At 39.1% G+C, this 22,085-nt stretch overlaps 2 protein-coding genes across 4 annotated transcripts in view; both read left to right on the forward strand.

Moving 5' to 3' along the window:
• The first annotated feature begins 1 nt into the window (after position 1).
• Positions 2 to 11,502, forward strand: BPNT1 (3'(2'), 5'-bisphosphate nucleotidase 1). The gene is made up of 9 exons (XM_009096387.4): positions 2 to 213; positions 3,297 to 3,421; positions 5,492 to 5,596; positions 5,858 to 5,965; positions 6,483 to 6,531; positions 7,512 to 7,603; positions 8,550 to 8,747; positions 9,608 to 9,713; positions 10,886 to 11,502. The coding sequence occupies exons 2-9, from the start codon at positions 3,305 to 3,307 to the stop codon at positions 11,032 to 11,034; spliced, it is 924 nt and encodes a 307-aa protein (XP_009094635.1). The 5' UTR covers positions 2 to 213; positions 3,297 to 3,304; the 3' UTR covers positions 11,035 to 11,502.
• Positions 11,503 to 14,651: 3,149 nt separating this feature from the next.
• Positions 14,652 to 22,085, forward strand: part of EPRS1 (glutamyl-prolyl-tRNA synthetase 1) — a 37,776-nt gene continuing 30,342 nt past the window's right edge. For all 3 annotated transcript variants that reach the window (XM_018921258.3, XM_009096391.4, XM_009096392.4), the window contains exons 1-3: positions 14,652 to 14,781; positions 17,097 to 17,181; positions 21,644 to 21,743. In XM_018921258.3, the coding sequence (XP_018776803.1) occupies positions 14,736 to 14,781; positions 17,097 to 17,181; positions 21,644 to 21,743 (231 nt within the window). In that variant the 5' untranslated portion in view covers positions 14,652 to 14,735. The remainder of the gene's footprint in view (positions 14,782 to 17,096; positions 17,182 to 21,643; positions 21,744 to 22,085) is intronic.

Below are 22,085 nucleotides of genomic sequence, written 5' to 3' on the forward strand. Positions count from 1 at the left end.
CGAGGTGGTTTGGAAGAGGCAGCGAGTCCTCTCTGAAGGAGCCGGCGCAGAGGCCTCGGTGCGCTGCGGGCGGGGAGCGGCGGTGCTGCGGCGTGGGTCCGTCCTTGGCTCGGGGAGGAGCGCGAAGGGCTCGGAGCGCCCCGCACGCTGCCGGCGATCCGTGCCGGGCCGAGGGGGCCGGCGGAGATCCAGGGACAAGCGAGGCTGGACACGGTGAGTTGGCGGCTGCGCCAGCAGAGCTGCTTCTGCCATCCCCGACTAGCCGTGGTGTGGCCGGCCACGCTCCGCTGGGTGCGTTCGCGGGTACCCCTCGTAGCTCCGGCTGCGCTGCCCTGCAAGCGCTTTGCCGTCGGGAGTATCACGGCAAGAGAATTAGGAACAGGCTTCCCTTTTTTTCCTCTTTGGTGAAGTGAGATAGCGCAGCCCTTTCCCACTTGGAAGTCTGTAGGTGAACCTCAGTGGGGTTCCCACTCCGAGTCCTAGCCTGCTTCTGCTGGGTAAATATTGCTCCCTTACATAATGGAAAGTTTAACTTTTATTAGGTGTGGGCCGAAGTTTATTGTAAAGAAATAGGGAGCTCTGGTCGCTTAGGCATTGAAGAGTTCCAAGAACGAAGTCATGGCTTAGCACTTGGATTTAAGGACATGCTCTGTATGATGTCCGCTTTCTCCTTTCATCAGGTAAAACCATAAATTTAGAAAATAGAAGTTTGCATAAAAGAGAATGAGAACACCAACAAATCTGTCATGTGTGCTTTGATAAGTTAATTGTTGTCAGCCTGTAGTACTTAAATACATCAGAATTAAAAAGTAGAACGTGAACTCATTAATTTTAATAGGTATCAGAATAGGCTGATTTGTCAAGACCATTCAACAGTTTGGTTGCAGGGCTAGAAGAAAGGAGGGAAGATCTTTAGAGGAAAATTATACCCAAATTTAGCTTGAGGGATAATTGCTGTGCAGTATTTGTAAACTGCACAGTTTTCTAGGAGTCAACTATTTTTGTCCAAAGCAAGCAATATATTCTTAAGTGCTTTGTGGAAGTATACATTAGACATTGCCCTCATCAGAAAGAATGTGCCATAAACCTATAAATAAGTGAACTTGAGATCAAAAAGTTACAGAGGTGAAAAACTTAGAGGCAACTACTGCATTCACTTATCTAATCAAAAAGGTCCAATACACCAGAAAATGTGCCATACAGGAGATGCAGTCCTGTAAAAATCTGAGGCACCTTTGCACTAATAAAATACTTTGCAATTCATTAGGTAATTAGTCCAGAGTGATGAGGAAGGGGTTTTGAACCTCTCATTTCAGTTTTTTTTTACTAAAACTTATTTTTTCATAAAAATATTTTAAGGTTTGCCAGGAGATCCTGGGTTCACCACAGAAATTATATTTGTGTTCCCCAAGTATGGACAAGAAAAATGAACCTAAAAATACCTTATGTCAAGCTTCAGGAATGAAAGATAGTATTTCTGTATTGTTTTCTGAGTCTTTTGAAATTTTATGCGAACATAAAGTCAAGACTTTGAAACACTTAAGTTTTCATCTAATTTTTGAAGTAGGATCATATGTACAGTAAGAGGTCAAATGTCTTTTTTTGAGAAGCTGAGCAAAGAATGTTAATTTTGTTAATCTGATAATAGATTTAAATTCTTTAATCCAAACTTTCCATCTAATATGCTACTTTTTTAACTCCTTCTCAGAAATTCTCATATTCCATATATTTTGATTATGGAATAAACTATTTTCCTTCCAGCTAACTTCTTTCACATGATGGTATAGACTTAAAATAGTATATGGCTTTCCATGTGTTATGATACATATTTGCTCTGCAACTTTTAATTGTTTAAGAGCTGCTCTTTGCCACAGGTACCATTTCCAAAAGTTCCTCTGTAACCATTGCTACCTGTCCAGGGTTACTTTGGGTATGTTACGTGGCTATTCTACAGAACTCCAGTGTACTTTGCTCCCATCCATCAGCTGGAAATAATAATTAACATTAGCAACTGTGCTTTTTGAATGTGCTTGCAGAGTTGCTCTACTCTTTCAGCCTCAGAGTGCTTCTGACTTTATTGGTACAGGTATGGTGTTACTAAAGTGGTCAAAAAGTTCTTAAATCAGCTAAATTTGGGATTCTGATACCTCTGACAGTGCTGTTTTGTGAACAGCCATGAACTTCATTTGCCAAGGATGAAAGGTATAATGACCTATTGCCACTTAAACAGGACTTGCTGCAATTGCAATATTTATGATATGATTGTTATATTACACTTCCCCCATAATATATCTTCTTTTGTGAGGTGATCAGTGAGTTTCTCTGTATTTTGTTCTGGCTTTGCTCAAGTGTTTCCTTGGCCTCCAAGCCAAAAAGTGTGTCATCTACACAGACAAAAACAACTGATAGAAAAACATTAAAAAGCAATTAGCTCTGCTTTAAAAAAAAAAATGCAGTGTGGTTATCAGTACCTCTTTTTTCTGAGCTACAGAAAAGCTGTGAGGAATGCCAGCCTTTCCAAGAGTGATGGCTATTCTATTGGTATTCTGATTCTATTGGTAACTGAAGGTCCAGTGAATTGTGCTGGTTTGTGCTGGAGAACAGATGAGGAAGACAATGCAGTATTAAGAATGACAGGACACAGAGTGGTGAGGGGAGGCAGGAAGATAGAAATTGATTTCCTTAAAGAAATGATGAGAAGTTAAACAAATACAGAAAGGACAGTTAAATTCAGATGGCTAAGTTCAGCTTTTGCATACAAGTTAGCAGTATCTGCATATCATTAACCTACTTTGTGTGCACAATTGGCCATCTACACGCCTCTATTTTATAGTTAAACAAAGGGGAATAATAAATGAAGTTACTGATGTCATCCTGTCTGGTAGTCTTGTGCTTGGGTTCTGAGTCCGAACCAACTGTAGGTTCAGTTCTGAAGAAATGAACTTATGTTCAAAGTGTGCAAAAAATGTGCTGTGTGTAGACTCTTCTTTTTCTTAATATTTATGATAAGAGTTTCTGCTGCTGCTGTTGTTCTTTTTAATGTCATTCTATTTTAGTGAGAACCAGGTTCATTGTCAGGCAGAACCTGGGTATTTGCAAGATTTTTTCTACAATAGCTTTACATTCTTATGTTCGTTAATTGTATTTTTAAAAAATCCAGAGCTCACCTCACTACCATTTACTGGCAGCAACCTACTTTCCGCTTCCTACTCTGTTGAAATGTTAGGTAAAATACTCTACCGTTTTTCTTCTGTTGAAGAGAGAAATGTTCAAGTTTGTTTTTTGTTTCTTTTCAGCATTCAGCATGGCTTCTCCAGCTCTCCTCATGCGTGTGGTGGCCTCAGCATATTCTGTTGCAGAAAAAGCTGCAACAGTTGTTAGAAATGTGATGTCTTCAGGAGATCTGGGCATAGTTGAGAAGGTACTACCTTTTACTTTGTGCCAGTTTAATTTCACTTGTTAATCTTGAATTAGATACAAGCCAAAGTGCTATTTTTAAAAATCAGCAACTGTGGGAGGAAATACAGCCCTCACCTCCCCCGCCACCACCTACAACAAATATTCCTTTTTAAAGGATTAAAACAGCCCTAGGAAAGTGTCTTTTGACTAGTACTTCTAAACAACATTTGCGAATTTAAAAGAAACACCATAATTTTGTCCTGATTTCCCTCACAAGACACAAGGTTTGCATAGCACCTCAAAATTCATAAGAAAGTATATTTCCTGTTAATTTCTCTACCTATGCTCTCACATCCATAGTACAGCTTAAAATACTGTGCCCTTGATGAATTTTGGATTAGAATAAATCAGTATTTGATTTCCTAAATCAAAAAAAGTACCTTAGCTTTTATTGTAAGTCAGAGTTTTCAAAATAAATTCAGAGCTTCAAATTTAATTCTAAAAAGAAATTATTAAATTTCTTAATTTGCTGTAATTTAGTAAGTTCCACTGATGAGCCAGGATCTTTGTTTTAACTACAGTACTAGAATAGGTTTAATTAACTTTAGAAGTTAATTCTAGCTTTACAGATATGTAACAATATTAAGGGCATCATTAAATATATATCTATTATTTTTGGTCTTTACATTGAAGGTACTGCTATAATTTACATTATTCAAAAATCATCACATATAACAGGTGATATTGGTTCTAAGTAAGATTGGTTTTACATACTTTTAAATTTTTGAAGAATGAATACTACAAACACACAAAATTAGATTGAAAGCAATGACCAATAGAAGAGGTTCCTGTTTGAGGGACTAGAGATCTTGAAATTCCTGCAAGCTTCTTGCCAAAGGTGGCTGCTGAAGGAAGGGGAAGAAGGCAAGAGAACTGCATATGCCTCTGTTTTGCAGTCTGAAGGGAAGAGATGCAGAACAGAAAGGAACAGAAGTGCTGCTTCTCATCATTCATCCTCTTTCTGTAGCCAGCAAACATCAAGACCAATTCCATCTGGCCTTACTGAAAGCTTTAGAATATCTGGGAAGGGAATGTTCCACCTTTTCTCTCAACATGTGACCCTCCATCCATTTATCTAGTTCAGGAACACCTGAGATTTTAGCCATCTCCTCTCCTGATATCCTGAGTTTTCTTTCCCTCAGTCAACTCTAAGCTCTCCATTTATATTGCTTTTCTTTGTAGTACTTGTATTTTCCCCCCGCCCTCCACTTGGGGTAGACACTTTTGTCCACCCATTCTTACACTGAAGAACTACTTACACTGTTTTATTGGGTTCATGTCCTGGAACAAAGGACATTCTCTGCAAGAAATTGATCTTATTGAGTCTAAATTCAGGACCAATTTCAACCAAATTAATTAGAGGATGAGAGGGAAATGTCCAAGAAAAATGTCAAATTTCATAAAATTAGCACTTGGCTAAGGGACAGACTAGTTTTGAACATGCAAAAATTAACCCATTACATGATTCTAAATAGAATATCCCATTCCTATGGCTAATTCCTGTAGCTGGATAAAACACTTTTCATGTTGTCAGCAAATAAGATACAAGCAGATAAATTTTTGTTTGATACAACTAAGATGCAACTCTTAGATGAACTGTCCTTCTAAATTCCAATGCTAACAGAATTATTTCTTACTGGGATTCTATCTGTCTCTGGACCTTAAAAAAGTATTAGTAAGTTACCCACTTTCACGTGTAGCAGGTTATTCACATTTAAGAAATCACTGTAACACATATAGCAACATATGTTTGGCTACACAACATTGGGAAGACTTGCAGTCATTTTTTTATGTCACCTTGGGGCACCAAATCCACTGTTCTGTTGTCAGGCCAGTCTGTCTTAGCTCTGGAGTGCACAGGAAAACTCTGCTTCTTGCAGTTCTAGCCTGCCTTTCACAAGGTCACTCACTGGGTTGAAGATTTACCAAATTAGACTTCTTTTAGATTACAAGTAGATATTCAGAATGCTGTATGGGCCACTGTGCTGGTGTATTTTTTTTAGTACACAAATTCCTATCCACTCTTGGACAGGCTGGACCCAATGACTTGCAGACCAAAGCTGACCGACTGGTACAAATGAGCATTTGTGCTTCCCTGGCACGGAAGTTTCCCAAGGTGACAATCATAGGAGAAGAAGTAAGTATGTGCTTTATTTCACACTAACAGTTTATCTTGCTGTAGCTTGCACTAGAATTTGCTTTGGCTGGGTTTAGGAAAACATCATTTTTAATTAAGAAAAAAGAACCCCAAAAGCAACAAACAAAGGTATTTCCATCCCATTTCACCTTTCCATTTTATTAGCTTTTTCAAGCTGCTGTCAAATACACAGCTCTAAGGCAAAATGAGGTGAGTGAGTCCAAAACATTTTTCTAATAATTCTGAGAATTCTTTTGTTAGGAGCTGCCCACTGATGATGTAACTGAGGATTTAATTGAAGATGGTCACTGTGAAGAAATACTGAAGAAACCTTGTCCTGCTCAGTACACAGGAATTAAAGAGGAAGAGGTAATGCTTAATATTTTACATTATCGATACTACTTTCTGATTTTAGCTAAGAGTGTACAATGAAGAAAGGTTTTTTCAATGTTGCCAGTTTCTCTGTTTTGTTTGAAAACTGAAATGTAGTGTGGAGAATTACACCTCCAGAGCTTACAAATGCTGCATGCTCCTGTCTGCAATAATGGGAAATGGAAATTGGCATCTTACAATTTGTGATTCAAATGAATTTGGCAGAAATCTAGTTCGGACATATAAAGGAATCTCATTTTCCATTTCAGCTTAATCCTTCATACTTCTGTTAAGAGATTTACTGAGACATTCCAGTAAATATTTAACCTTTTTTTTTTTTTTTTGGTGTAAAATACTATTATAGGCTTTAGCCATATAATATTGTTAAAACATTGGATCTCTTTATTTCCTTAGTAACACAAGGAAATAAAAGCACTAAAGTAAAATATATACTTTGCATGGTAAATGACATGATTTATATTTGTTAATTTTTCCTTATTTTTTATTCTTAAAGCTTGTAATATGGGTTGATCCCTTGGATGGAACCAAGGAGTACACTGAAGGTTGGATTTTCTTTAATTCTCTTGATAAAAAAATAGCAATAGTAATAAAGTAGCATACATATGCATACTTTTATCATAGGAGTTATTTACAATATGGTTTCATAAGGCTGATGTTTCTGTACTTTTTTGAGTGCTTGGAATGTATTTATTCACTCTATTCAGTTCTAACCAGTACTGAATATTTCTGATGGGCTACTGAGTGCTGACCAGTTTTTATCACTTCAGAGTGCAACAAGCTGCCTTTGACTGCTGGCCAGTTGTCTTGAGTTTTTAGTTAAATTTACAATTTTGCATATCTTTGAATTGAAGGACTAAATCTCCCCTTCAAACAAGAATATGCTCAATTATATTTACATCTTCCTCTCAAACAACACAAATACCACAGCTGTACTTGTAGCCCTTTCAAAATGAAACAAACATCCTCCCACAAATCACGATTTTTCAGTCATGGGAAGAAACTGTTCTCAGCAAAGCCTAATTTCTATCCATAGAAATAGACCCTAAAATGAAAAAAAGAAAAGCCTCTAAGAAACAATATGCTGAAATGTGCTTTTTCCTGTTAATGCATCTTTTAGTTGATTAATATAAAATCTTTTAGGCAGATTTTTTCCCCTTTTTGGGGAGAGAGATGTACAACTGTCAATAAATTCCTAGTTTTGAATAGCATTAAAGAACTCACACCACAATTACAGGAGAATGTCATCATATACTGCTGTGTAGTTGTATCTTTAAATGTCCTTCTCATTATGTGCTAATTATATCATAACTCCATTAAAAGAACTCTATCTGGGGCATTTTTTAGCAGACCTCAAAGCTAAATGACTAAAAAGTTATATCAACATCTGAGAATCCTGATTACTATTTGCATTTTTAAGATAGCACTCTGCATATTGCTTGGTGGACTTTTACTGAAGGTTTATGTTTTTATTAAGATCTTTCTCTTTTTCAAGCCTATCAACATTCCTGTTTTTTCTGTCCAGGTCTCCTTGACCATGTAACGGTTCTTATTGGAATTGCCTATGGAGGCAAAGCAATAGCAGGAGTTATTAATCAGCCATATTACAACTATGAGGTATTAAATAATTGATTTATTTAGAAGCATTGTGTGATTTCTAAATGTTACTACTAAGCTATTTCATTTAGCACACTTGCAACTGAAAAGTGGCATGTAGTGGAGTTAATGTTGTAATGCAAGGTATTGGGGTTTTTAAATTAAATAGATATATAATTTTAAATATTGGTTTCCAGGAACTGAATGTCAGGAACTTACTAACAACCATACTGAATCATGAGGCTAGTGTAATGCATTAATACAGGATATATTTACGTATATACAGTCCTTATAAAGTACCTACTGTGAAACATGTACAGGTCAGTGGTGTTGCAGTCTTTGCTAGAAATCCTTTAGTGAATCCATGCAATGGGTGCATTTGCAATGTGTGGTAACTGCTATAAATCCACAGCCCTAAATAAACCAAGCATAAATTGTCACTGACAGCTGAGTTAGAGTGTATCATGCCGGGCTTCAGGCTTCAGGATGGTCAACCTACAAATATTTACATATTTGGAGATTATTTCAGTGGTATTGGGGGAGCTTATGATACAGCCTGATTAATTAAATTTATTGGAGTTAAAAGAAAAAGCCCTTGAGCTGATGTAATGCTATCATGTTTTGTGTGACATGGATCACAAAATATTTTAAATGACAAGATACTTTCAATTACAGATTGTGCCCCAAGTACAGAAATATACAAATATTAATCTGCCAGTCACTGGGGGCAAGATGTAATGCACCACCACAATGTCACAGATAAGAAAAGGGTCAGTGGTGTCATTGCCTTTTAGTGAAAGAGAACGAATTGCTCACTCTGGCCTCTCAAGGAGTTCTTTTTAAGTGCCACTGTTTTAATGTACAGCTTAGGCTCCCTGATATGCCAAGATGCATCTAGGTGCCCTTTCCCTTTGTGCTTTAACTGCTGATCAGTATGATTAACCATCACTCTGTGCCTTTCTTGTAGGCAGGAGCTAATGCTGTGCTGGGCAGGACAATCTGGGGAGTGCTGGGCATGGGTGCCTTTGGCTTTCAGCTGACAGAAGCACCTGCTGGCAAACACATCATCGTTACCACCCGCTCCCACAGCAGTGCCCTGGTGAATGAGTGCATCACTGCCTTGAACCCAGACCATGTCATCAGAGTTGGAGGAGCAGGAAACAAGGTATGAAACCCCCAAATCTTCTGGTTTCACTGGGAGGTAGCACCTTTGGAAAAAAAAATTTAAAAGACTTCTTAAAGAAATTATTTGCTTACTTGCATGGACATACAGGAGAGACTTCCTCCACCTTAACCAGCACAACTTCTCTTCCTAGCATTCAGTCTGCTGTGAGGTTGAGAGAATTTGGCACAGGGGTATTTGTACTAGTGCCCATGCTGGTCATGGCTGAGGTCTGTCTTCCCCAGTATTCTGTTTTTAGGGGTGAAAATAAAAAGTTGTAAGACCAGAATGACTAAATGGGAATTCAGTTTAATCTCAGTTATTGGACATATCCTCCTGTTTGTGTTAATACAGCTTTTGTTCCAACTATCTAGCAGCACATTTGAAAGGATAAAAATATAAGCACACAGTGATATTTCCTTTGTGAAATTTCTCTGCATACAGGGCACACTCATTTGGTACAGGTTTTAAGCTGTTTTCCCATAGCTGTCAAAAACACATCCTCTCATCTCTTTTCTCCAACATGTGCAAGGCCCAAAGTGGCACTAATGCAACCTGTATATATTTTCCATTTCATTTTTTTAGTACTTGCACAAGAAGTGAATTCTTGTTTCTGAAACTGAGAGCAGATTTTCATCCTATAGACTGTATAACAATCAAAAATATTGAAGTGGCAATGGTGATACAGTATAGCTTCTAAATTTTAATACATTTATTGTAATATTAATAAGGAAATGGCTGGTGTTCCTTTCCTGACTATCAGTACTTAAATAAACAGATTGGATCCCTACTTCCTGGCGTTATTTCTGCCCATTTCTAAATGCCTAAATCCTTTGCAATGATTGGAACTCTATTCTTAACAGATCATTCAACTCATAGAAGGCAAAGCATCTGCTTATGTATTTGCCAGTCCTGGGTGCAAGAAGTGGGATACATGTGCACCTGAAGCTATCCTACATGCTGTGGGAGGTAAGTTAATAGCATTCAAAGTTCTAGGATAAGTAGAACTGCATTAATTTAAAGTTAATTATGCTTTCCATTGAAAGAAAAATGACAATACATGTGTCAATAACTGTCACATAATTAAAAAAGCTAAATCCCCAAATATGGGATATATTAATTTTAATATTTTCAAAACAAATGCCCCTTTTTTTCCTGTTGGCCACTATCTCACAGTAAAATCTGCTGTCCTACTAACTGAGTATAGTAGTTTATTATTAGTAACATGTTATGTAATATGTGGACATTGAATTCTTTAAACCAACAAAAATAGGTCAAATCATGCGGTTGTTCTCTGGATGTACAAACTCCAAAATTGAGTCATTCATGTAATTCAATAGAGTTAATGGTCTCCAACCAACACTTCACTTATCTAGGGCCTAAAGGGGTTGAAAAGTTATTAAAAGACTCACTACTGAGGATTTGAAGTAGTATTATTTTTTTTAGTTCTTCTTTTCACAATAATAGGCCTTCTACCACCATATGCTAAAATTATGGGGTTTGATTCCTAAATTCTGTCAAGCAAGGATAACAGGCTTCATAATGACACTACTGAACTCCTCTGCAGCCTGTAGTGGGATAATTTTAAACAGAGTTAGCTCAAGCACAAAGCAGCCCAACCAATCTGGGGCAGCACAGTGCTGTATTTAGCCTCTTTGGTAGGTAGGAATCTCCTGGTTAAACTAGCTTGAATAAAGATCTGTCTTGCTCTTGCTAAGTGATTCCTAAAATCTCACTTAAAACCAGCTGGGGTGTTTCAACATTATGTTAGAGTTTGTGGTATAGAGTTACCCTGGTTTTTACTTGAACTGAGGATTTTTCTTTGCTGCTTGTCAATGGCAAATGTAAAAGCTACTCAGGAAGCATTTTAAATAATCCATGAGAGAGAGAGATGTTTTCCTTTTTCTGAGACACAAAGAATTTAAGTATTGTTGGAAAAAAAAAACAACCCACGAGTTATTTTATTTCAGTCAATATAAAACCTGTTGTACTTAAACTTGAAGCAAAGATACTTCACATCTGCAGACAGGCATGTGTACCACAACGACTGCTTTTAGTTATTTCACTTGAACTAATAGACTCCAACTCCTTTTTGCTGGAATATTTTTTCTTTCTTTTTTTTTTTTTTTTTTTTTTTGCAGGCAAGATAACTGATATCTGTGGAAATTCATTTCAGTATAACAAGGAGGTGAAACACATGAATTCAGCTGGGGTCCTTGCCACTTTGAGAAATTATGACTACTATGCCAGTCGTATTCCAAACACTGTGAAAGAATCTCTTGTGCCTTAAAGCAGGGAAGAGTCTTCACTTGGCCTGGAGGGCTGAGAAAAATGGGCTTGGTAAAAAGAGAGGAAGATTACTGAGCATGAAATTCTGTTTCATAGAATCTGAACTGAATTCTTTCAGTAAGGTGTTCAATAATTTCAAAATTATACAGAATCTCTAAGGATCTGTTGGATCAGATTGTTTGGCTGTGTTGAGCGGACAACATCAAAACAGTCACGTTTCTTCAGTAATTGTTTTCTATATTCTTTGGGAGTTTTTCTTCCTTGTGACTGAGTGTAATATACTGCTAATCATAACACTGCAGATCAAAAAACATCTTCATGTTCTGGGCACAAAATCATGTTAAGTCATGTACCTGATCTTGCTCAATGTTTTCTGTTGTCAGTAAGGGTTATTGTGTTAAATACAAATGGACTAAGCATTTGCCTGGATGGATGATCCCATTTGTTATAAAGTTATAAAGTTGCCAGATTCTTGGAGGGGCATTTGAATTTTTTTTGGTCTGCCCTGAGTTTTGGGATGGCCAGTTGGGGTTGTCTGAGTTTTGCAGGAGGCAGGACACAATGCAGCTGGGCCTGGAAATCTCAAATAAGGGTTCATGGATCACTGGATTCACTGAGGATCAGTGAAGTGTACATACAGCAGAGTTCAGAACAGCTCAGTTGGGAACCCAAGGAAGCATGATGAGGGCAGGAGTTCCTAGCACCTCTATGATGATTTGAAGTGATTTTTCAGGGTTTATGCCACTGTAGTCTTGGAGCACTTTGGGCATCCAAAGCCAAGGCCACTTTGGCATACTTGGGAATAACAGAAAAGTCAGACTTTGAAATTTTCCATGTCCAGATTCTGAGATAAAGCAGGTGCCTTTCCAACAGCCCCAGAGTTGAGGAAGTTGACAGTACCATTTCCCCTGCCAGTGGAACACAGGCATGTTAGAGAAGGGGAGAGAACAGGACCAACATCACCTAAAATTAACTTTGAATTGGAGATCCTGTTTCAGTCAGCTTTCCCATGGGTGTTGCTGTTAGGAAAGTAGGATTAAATTGCCCACACATTTGAACACAAAAGAGAAACAGCAGTAATTTATGTATGACTAACTAAAATTGGAAACTTAGACAAACTCTTTCGAAGTCTCTTCAAACTGAATTCAGGATTTTGGAATTACACTCTTGAACCAGGGAGGCCTCTGTGTCCTTTTTTTTCTCCAGATGTTGTGACTCAAGTACCTTACTCTCAAATGAAGGAGTCCTAGGGTCTCCTTTTCCCTATCAATGTGATACATACTGAGGCATGCCAGTTTCAACAGACTACATGGAGATTTGCTTTTCTTTCTGTTCTCCATGTGGAGAAAAGAGTGACATATGTCAGGTTCTTTGGCAGGTGGTGTCAGGGAGAGTGTCTGAACACAGCTTCTTGCTTACATAAAGACTGAATCCCTAAGCTCTCATACATGATTTTTTTCCTTACCCTCTGCTGGCACCATGAATGCCAAAGTAGCCTGCAAGATGCACTGCACCCTTTCTCACTTCCTCTCTGCCCACAAGATTAGGTCTTCTAAATAACTACACTCTTCATCCACGCAAACTATCTTTAAATGAGTACAAAGGTACAAAAAGTTGTACAAGGTACAAAAAGTTGTTTTCCATACAGAAGAAGGTTTTGAAATTCAGTTTTCCAGTGTGTTCAAATTACTTCTTTCTCCTGTCATTATACAATATATTGAATTTACTTGGAGTCCTTAGATTAGATCCTTTCCTCACGTTAGGGTTACATCAATATGACTTCACTGGCAACAAGAGTTGCCTTGTTCACATCTTTGGTGGCAAGATGTTCCTTGCTTCCTTTGGTGGCAAGGAACATCTTGCCACCAAAGATATGAACAAGGCAACTCTTGCTGAAGTGTTCCTGTCCCTCCATGTGCACACGTGGAAGAGAATCTGAGGAGTCTTTTCCTTAGCGAGGTCATCTTAGCCTAACATTTACAGACAAATTAGCAAGATTAGCATTTACCTCATTCTAGCATGACACTGGATTAGAGCTGCATATATAGGAACAATGTGTGCTTCTAATCCCTTGATCTAAAGCCTACCTTTCGTCTCTTCCTCAACTGCATAACTGGTAACAGCATGCAATGCAGATTCAGCCTGCTTTAATTAGAACCTTCTTCATATTTTGGTCCATTACAAGTTTAGTCATTCCACATACTGATTGTGACTGAAGTTTGAACCACATAGCAAGTACAATGATTTCACTGTTTGTTATACATAATTTTTACTTTATCGTATACAGGATTCTTTGAGTTGCATGCTGTAGCATTCCCATCAAAATCTGCATGTGAATTTGCAAAACATGTTAAGATAAAATGTAGAACAACTCAGGCAACATTAAGGCCTGCCTTAATCTTTCTTTTCATGCAATCATTAAAATATAAAGGACAGAACCCATTGATAGTAATCTTCATCTACTGCCTCTATAACTTTATTTTCATCTGAGACTTGCAATAGGTTTGAAAATCTCTTCAGCCCTCTTTCTAATTCTGCTGTAATTTCTGTCAGCTCATTTAGTTACTTGAATGGGAGTGGAACACACAGCATGTATCAGCTTCTGTATGGTGCGGAAAGATATTTATGTATGGAAACTCTTGGAAATACTTTCCATGCTTACAGAAACTGCAGAACCACTAACACAGGAGAAGAGTAAGGAAAGTTGAAATTAAATCCAGCAGCAGGAATCAAGCATAAAAACCAGCACATAATGTGCAGTTGTGCTCTGGCTACACCACTACCTCCACTGCACAAAAAGAACTGGTTCACCAATCAAGCATTTGATAGTGTTTCTGTTAGCACATTAGGTGCTACAGTAATATCTAAAAAATAGATGGGAGGGAATCACAGGGACACTGCATTGTCCTTGCCACAAAGTGAATTTGAGCCAGTCTCCTGTGAAAACTCGGTGACGCAGCATTTTGTAATTTATTCCAAGGCTCCAGAAGGTGGCTGGGCACTGGGACAGGCTCTCCAGTGGTCACAGTGCCAAGCCTGCCAGAGTTCAAAAGCGTTTGGACCACGTTGTTCACGGCCAGGACTTGAGCTCAATGATCTTTGAGGGTGCCTTCCCACTCGGGATATCTAGGACTCATTTGACCCGCTGCAAAATCCGCACGTTTGTCAGAAGTTTAACAAGTGACATCCTACAAAACCAGAGGAGTGAGACCACCGCACTCAAACGTGTCAGCGTGTGTTGCGCTGCTCGATTTGTTTGGGTCATCACACATAGAAAAGAGGCTGGAGGCATCTCCACGTCTGCTAGCCAGGCAGCTAAGGCTTTGGCAGGCAGTGCCCGCAAAGCCGTGGGGAAGGCTCAGCCGGAGAAGCCGAGAGAAGCGAAGCACCGGCATCTGGTTTGCGGAGGGGCAGGGCAGCCCTCACCCAGCACCCATCCCTCATCTCGGCCGGCTCCCCAGGACTCCACCGGGAGGGCCTCATGCTCGTCTCCTCCGGGCGGGCTCCGGGCCGCGGCAGCGAAGGGACACACCGAACACCCTCACCTCCCGCTTCGCCGCCTCTACGGCTTCTCCCGCGGAAGTGACGAGTGCTTTGCCCGCCCCGGGGCGGGTTCTGCCGGGCCGCGCCGGCCCCTGCCGAGCTGGCAGCGCTGCGCGCCCCGCCCCGCTGCCTCCCTCGGTTCCGGCGCTGGCGGCGGGAATGGCGGCGCTGAGCCTTACCGTGGACGCGGGCAGTCCCCCGCTCGGTAAGTGCGGGCCGAGCCGAGCTCCATCCCGCGCCGCCCCGATTCCGCTCTGCCGGCGGGTCCGGCGGGGCTCTGTCCCTTCCCCGCCTCCCTCGCTCCCTCCCGCCTGTGTTGCATCATGCGGCGCCGGCCGTGCCCGCGTGCGGAGCCGGGCGAGGCGGCACCGGGGCCCGTGCCCGTCCTTCCTATTTCTCCCGTCCTTCCCATTCCTCCCGTCCGTCCCATCCCTGCCGCCCTTCACCGGGGCCGTGTGTTCGCTGCGGGTCCCTCTGGGTAGCTGCTCGGGCCGTGGTGGTGCGGCCGGCGCTGGGCATAACTCTGGCTGCAGGAATTCGGGCACGGGTGCAGCCTCGGGTGACTTGGCACGTTGAGGCTGAATGTTCAAGGCAGCCCTAGTTTACATCGCCTGGTCGTGAGCTCTGCCGCTGTCTTGCTATCTTTCATTTTCAGTTCTAATCTGCTGCTAAAATTCCCCTCTGGGTAGCTGTCTCGAAGTTCTCAGTTGCTCCCTGCCCTTCGATGTTATTTTGCTTTTAAAAATGTGAGAACCTCCTTCATTGCACTTCCACCCATCTGGAAACAATCTTTTATATGTGTTCCATAAAATTTCTCCATTTCGTTGTAGCTGTTCAAAATAAATTTTCTTCCTATTCTTCATCGTAGTTTATTGATTTCTTTATATTGCTGTTACTCCCAAATGGATTTCAGAGTTGAATACAACTTGCGTGATTACTGATTCAAAGTATACAAACATATATGTTTTAAATAAAATTTCTCCTGAGACTTGTTTATACTGATTTGCCAGAAAAGAAAATGATGCAGTATGAATTACGATTAACATCAGCTTTAAGGGCTTTGGAGACTTATTTAGTGTGACAGCTGGTGTGTGGCACTGGGGGTTTATTTCAGGAGATTGCATGATTGTGTCAGAAGTGTTACATATTACAGATGAAACATTTATATCAAGGAAACAAGCACACTCATCTTACTCATCCCTACTTCATACTCTTCATTGTGTCTGATGTGCAAGAAAAGTGTAGTAGTTTTTAATGTCATCAGAATTAATTACATAGCTTAGTGCACATAATACTTATTATTTTCAAAGCATTTCCGTGCATATAATTAAAATACTTACGTGTCTTACTAACGTATTGCATAAGGGATGTCACCCTGAATTTCACAGATGGATAGCTGAGGGATGAGAAGAACCACCTTGACTTACTCTTAATGCCACAAGAAGGGTTTTCAGCTGAGCAGAGGTGAGAGCTAGGGAATTCCTAGCTCCAGTGGTTTGTATTTAGGCCAGCGTATTAATAGCTTCTAGTATCATCTGCCTTGGTAGCTGGAGCGTTGTTCTAGGGAAGGTAAAGTGCACAGCATGCTGTGGAGGCTTTAACAGGTTAGGTGGCTTTCCAGACCTACAGTTCCTGTTTTGCCTATGCAAAAGCTTGCTGCCTTTGTATGTGCTTCTGAGCAAAGTTAGAGAACACAAGCTCCTCTGCTTATGCTCAGCAGGCTGAGTCTGGAGCAGAGCCAGTGCAGAAAGGCAGCCAAGTGAGCTCGATGCTTTGTTTGAGATGCTGTGTCGTGCTGTAGAGCCTCGAGATCAGAGCAGGTTTGCATCAAGCCTCTTGGAATGTGGGCAGAGCTGTCTTCTTCAATGGTGTAGCTTAAAAACTTCAGTAGTTCTTTTCTTTCTGGAGACCAGTTTTTACTGTCACTTGTGAACTACTTTGAAAACCCAGTGTAAGCTTCCTGTGCTTTTACATGGATAAAATTTCTTGGTTTTGAATGGCTAATCTTTTCATAAACTTTAAATCAGGTTAAAAATAGTCTCATTTTTGTTCAGAAAGTGCTGGTATATTCAGTAATTATCTCCTTTAATGCATGTGTCAGGGCTGGAATGGAGCACATTAGTAATGCTGTTCAATAATTAAGAGCTTTTTGATTACATTCTCCTCATATAGTGGGGGACAGGACTAATTTTTACCATACCCTTAGGAAGCAAAAATGTATAGCAGCTGACACTTGCTGAGCTCACTGCAGATCACTGTGTGCTGGACATTATCAATTTGAGGCTGTAAGGATTGCCAAGAAGCCTCTTGCATATGAAAGTGAACATTGATTTTTTTTTGTTTGTTTGTTTATTTTTTGTTGTTTGTTTGGGTTTTTTTGTTTCCCTGGGCATTCTCACTTGAAGGAGCTGGTTCAGTCATCTGGTCCTAGTGGATAGGAGATGTAAGTGGTTGGTTATAACTGTGAAAGGTATCTCTCCTGGAAGGAAGTTCAGTATCTTTTTCTCTTGTTTTTTTAAGGAGCTCTGCTGACAGTGGAGCATGTGAAGAATGATGTTGAAATTTCAGTGCAAGAAGGCAAAGAAACCATCCTCTCTGTGTCCGAGTAAGTGACTTTGCATCTCTCCTTCTGCCTTTGGGTCAGCAGTTTTAAAAATCACATGGTTGTAGCATTGACAGTAACCTTTTGAGGTAGGAGGAAAAGAAAAAAAACCACAGTTTTATTCATTACTGCATTATTGATGTCTCTAGCACAGGCAAAACATTTACAGTATATTCTGAACTAGATTTTTGTGGAAAAAACTCTTTTTATTTACATGTACCTATGTATAATATTTATGCTGTACCAGTCAATTTACTGTTTAGGACTTGGTGTGGTTCCATGGGTTACCAATACCAATTAGAGAGTTTTGATAATATAAGATTTCTTGGACTTGTACATGTGTGGTGGACTGAAGTTTGAATGTTTACATGACATCATTTTAGGCTCCCTCCTGTGTGTGTATAAGCAAAGGCATAATGTTATGTCAGGAAAGTGCTAATTAACTGTGCAGTGCTATTCAGTGTATCCATCTGCACAATGTAGAAAGAATATTGGAAATTTTTGTAGTAATCTATTGTCTGTCCTTCTGAAAATTCTCTGCCATTGGAGTGGTTAACTTCAAGTTTGGGACTCAAAGATGATTTTTACAATCTGAATAGGATCAAATGCCTATCAGAAATGCAGGACTAACACTTAGTTTTGGGAAGCTGCATTGTCATCTTCAATTCCATATGAGTTAAGACATCTGGATATATCAAGAGGAGACATCCTGCTGTCTGACATATCAGAGGAAACTCAGGCATTTAGTATCTGCAGTAAGAAGCATATTTGTACACATGAGCATTGCAGTTGTAACTTGAAGTATGGTAACACCATAATGAATTTGGAATTACTGATTATACCTGTAGTTTTTGAACATTGATTGTTTTTTTGAAGATTGGGGGGAATCTGTTATTCACAGACTTGCTGGCAAACTCTCATTTTGTGAGCTAATTCAGTAGAAGACACTGTTAAAGCCACCAGTGCATCATAGACTGGAATACCTGCTTGTCTGTAGAATGGCTACAGAAGCAACATATTTCATCTTGTATTGCAGTTACTGACTTGCTCCTCATAAATTAACACTGACTGAACATTTCCATGTCTTTTAACCTTAGGCAATAAGCTTGTCACTATGTACATATATTTGCAGAAAATCAAAGCACAGAAAGATTTACAGTCTTCAGTCATGGTTGTTTTTAGTGGTTGCAAATATTGTTTTCTGTTTAAAATGTTAGACCTGAACTCAGATAGGGGTGCTTGCATAGTCTGATATTGCATGTTGTCTTTTGCTGTGCCTGGTGGTGGCCCTGAATTTGTGATTTTGAATGAAAGCAAGAGAAATATGACAGGTTGTATTAGGATTTAATTGGTACAGCTTTAATAATCTTCAGTGTGTGTTTTGCACATGTGGGATACAGCTTACACAACAGAAAGTTGATTGGATATATTTTACTTGCAGGAGAAAGTTTTCCCCTTAAGTAGCCTTGGTCAGGTTTGGATTTTGTTTTACTTTGACTGTTTGGGCAGTGTATGGAGAGATATATATATCTATATCTATATATATAGATAGATAGATATAGATATATAAAATGTATATATAAAATATATATAAAATATATGTGTGCATATATATATTTTTTTATTTATTTATACATACATATATGTGCTCCTGTGACACTAGGAATACTTTTAATATATATTGTTTGCTTTGAAATAATATTTGTTTCATTAAATAGTTTAGCGTTGCCATGCCTTCTTCCCACTGCATTGCAAAACCTCTCATTTTGGCTGTAATGGAACTTGTCAGAAATGTAAAGCAAACACTATTTTTCTTGGGCACTTGGGTAGATAATGTCTAGAATCATGGGCCCATCAGATGGAAATTTTTGTGTGTTAGTGTCCTCTCATCCCTGGCATTGGCTTATGTTCAGTAAGTTATTCCAGACCTCAGTATTGCATTAATTTTCCCTTGCTTGGTTGTACAATAATTTTGAAAATTGATTCTCTGCCTTAAAGCCTGTTAAAAGTATATCTGCAATGTGAGAGACATCAGCTGAACTCGTATCTCAACTAATGCTTTTGCTAAATGGATTTCATGGCATCAGTTCTGCTGATGCATCTTGTTTTGGCATGTTGTGGAAATCACTTGGGATGTTTCAGATTTTGATTTTTTTTTGGGAATCCATTAGTTCTGATGACTTCACTTAAACAAGAAAGAACATTTTATTTGTGATTCTTCTGTGTTTGGTTTTGAAGCTCAGTTAAAATCTGGTGACAAAAATTTTAGCTAACTAGCTGAAACTTAGCTGTCAGCCTAAAAGGTTTATTGATAATTCAAGATGATGAATTTTATTTTAAAGGTTATTTTTGAAAACTTCGCTTCAAAACTTCCTGTAGTAATAGCTCCTAAGCAAGCTACTATGCTAAGTGCTGATGGCTTTATGGAAAGTTTTGGTGTACCAGTGTCTTGTCAAAACAAGCTGCAGTACAGCTTTTGTGTGGTGAGCACATGCACATTTCAGAGTAGTTATTCTTCCTAGGCAGATCAAGCAAAAAGCTTTTAGCAAATCAATTCAGCATTGATTTATTATGGTTGGAAATAGTTTGTGTTTTGGGGTTTTTTGTATTATGTGTTTGCTTTTATTTTTTGGTCTCTTTTTCCCATCTTGTCTTCTTGAACTTTTGCCCTGGTATTTAATTATGTGGCATTTCATGTCACTCTCAATAGTGACTCTTTGCCTGTAACATTGCATTGTCCCCGTTCATTCTTCCTTGCTTAGCCCTGGAGTTAGCAAGCACGGGCTGCAAAAAGTCTTTTATAACTTTTTCAAAGAGCTCAATTAGTGATGTTTGGGTGGGAGTATTTTGTTTTTCCTGAAGAAAATAACAACTTTTAAAGCATAAGTAAGATTTACTCAGAGTAACATTTTCCCATTTCATACATGTATCCAGTTTTGCTTGAGTAATCAAGGGATATTTGTTTTGGTATGAATTAGAGAAAACAATAAAAGTGCATTTCACAGACTTTTCAAATGAAAATGTATTGGAAGTTATTTGTTTTTCTCAGTTTATAAAAGCTTCCTTAAAATCTCATAGTGGGAAATTGGAATAGGCCACATTTTCAATTATACAGTAGGGTATAATTTAAACACCCTGCAGTGACTTTTGCTTTTAGTTATATTTTATGGATCTTCTATATATTTACTGGATCCTAGATGCTTGGAAAGCAAGCAAAATTAAAAACAAGCAAACCAAAAATCCCCTCCCAATGAACTATATTCCTTAGGTCATACTTCAATTAGCCTAATGAGACTGGCTGGTCCATTTGTACTAAAAATGGGACACATTCTAACTGTTAATATATCAAGTACATTCTGTATAATTTTCAGAACTTTTTGTTGATTTTTGCAAGGCTTGAGGGCTGTCTGAATTCTTTTAGTTTTATGAAGGATGCAGTAGGTAAAAAAGGAAATAGAGAACAATGATAGAAACAGAAGTGGAACCTTGGTTGGACAGGCTGGAGTATAGCATTCAGTCCATTAAACTGAGTGAATGCCTAAATAAAACCACTTTTGTTAATATCAGTGCTTGATTTAGAAGCAATTGGAGCTCTGTTTTTGCAGTCTGCATCCATGTGGGACTGTAGAGTAGAGATGAGTATTATCTGGAGAACTGATATTTCTGATGCATCTTTCTTCCAAAGCTCTTTAGCAAATATTAATTTATCTTAGATGAACTGGAAGCTAGATTTCTGACAGTGTACAGCTTTTTTTGATACTGTATGTAATGTAGAAAAGGGACATGAAAACAAAGGAGTACTCCCTTTGGAGAGCCCTTCTTCTGCAGATCTGTTGAGGACTTTCATAAGTGGAATGGGGACAACAAATTCAAATTAGTCTGTTATCTGTACGAGACTGGGTAAAAAAACAAATACAAGCAGGGAAGTTTGTTTACCAGGGGATGGTTTTTGTGAAGTGTGAATTGAGTAAAGTAAGTAACAAATGAACAGGGATTTTTTTCCCCTGATGCTAGCCCTTAAAACCTTGATGAAGACCTCTCAGTTCTTCTGTTGATTCACTAGGAATCGTCCTCAAAGTGATCCTTCTTTTATGAAAAGAAAACAGATATTGATTAGCTCCTTATAATCTGGAAAATCTATAGCTCAGGTTATACTTATGAATTCTTGTATTTGAAGAGTATTTGAAAGAATAATCAGAGTCTTATTTTCTTATTTTCAGCTTAAACAAAATTCTCGCACATTTAGAAGCTTATTATTCCATCTGGTGATAGAAAAGCAAGGATTCATTCTTATGCTAGGTTTATTTTATTTTTGTTTTTCTACTCTGGTGACCTGGTACCTGTTGGCTCGCCTGGAAGTTATTTTGTGTTTGCTTTGCACATGTTTCAACTATGTATGTGCAATTAAAGTTGAACTGACTGGAGGTAATAATTTACCTTTGCCTTGCCCCTCTCTTTTTTTCAGGCAAGTTTCATTTACTGATGTGAATTCAATAGCTCGGTACCTGGCTCGGGTTGCTGCCTCTGCTGGGTTGTATGGCTCGAATCTGTTGGAGCACACTGAGGTGAGAAGGAATCACAGATTCCTTAGTGAATCTGTGATTCCTTAGATTCCCAATAGTTTGGGTTGGAAAGGTCCATAAAGACCATCTATTTCCAACCCCAAAGACCATCTGTTTCCCATGGGTGGGGATATTTTCCACTAGACCAGTTGCTCAAAGCCCCATCCACCTTGGCCTTGAATTACTCTCTTGCCTCTTGGGTTTTTTTTTCCTTTTCCCTTTTTGTCTTTTGGCCTGTTCTAAATTCGGGGGCCGGGTGGGGCGGGTTTGGGCTTGGGCTTGGGTTTTTTTTGACCTTGTGTCTATTGTTCTGCATTTTACTGTTAGACTGAGGTTCCAGCTATG

Source organism: Serinus canaria, chromosome 3, assembly GCF_022539315.1.
Source record: "Serinus canaria isolate serCan28SL12 chromosome 3, serCan2020, whole genome shotgun sequence".
In the NCBI taxonomy this organism is placed as follows: domain Eukaryota; kingdom Metazoa; phylum Chordata; class Aves; order Passeriformes; family Fringillidae; genus Serinus; species Serinus canaria.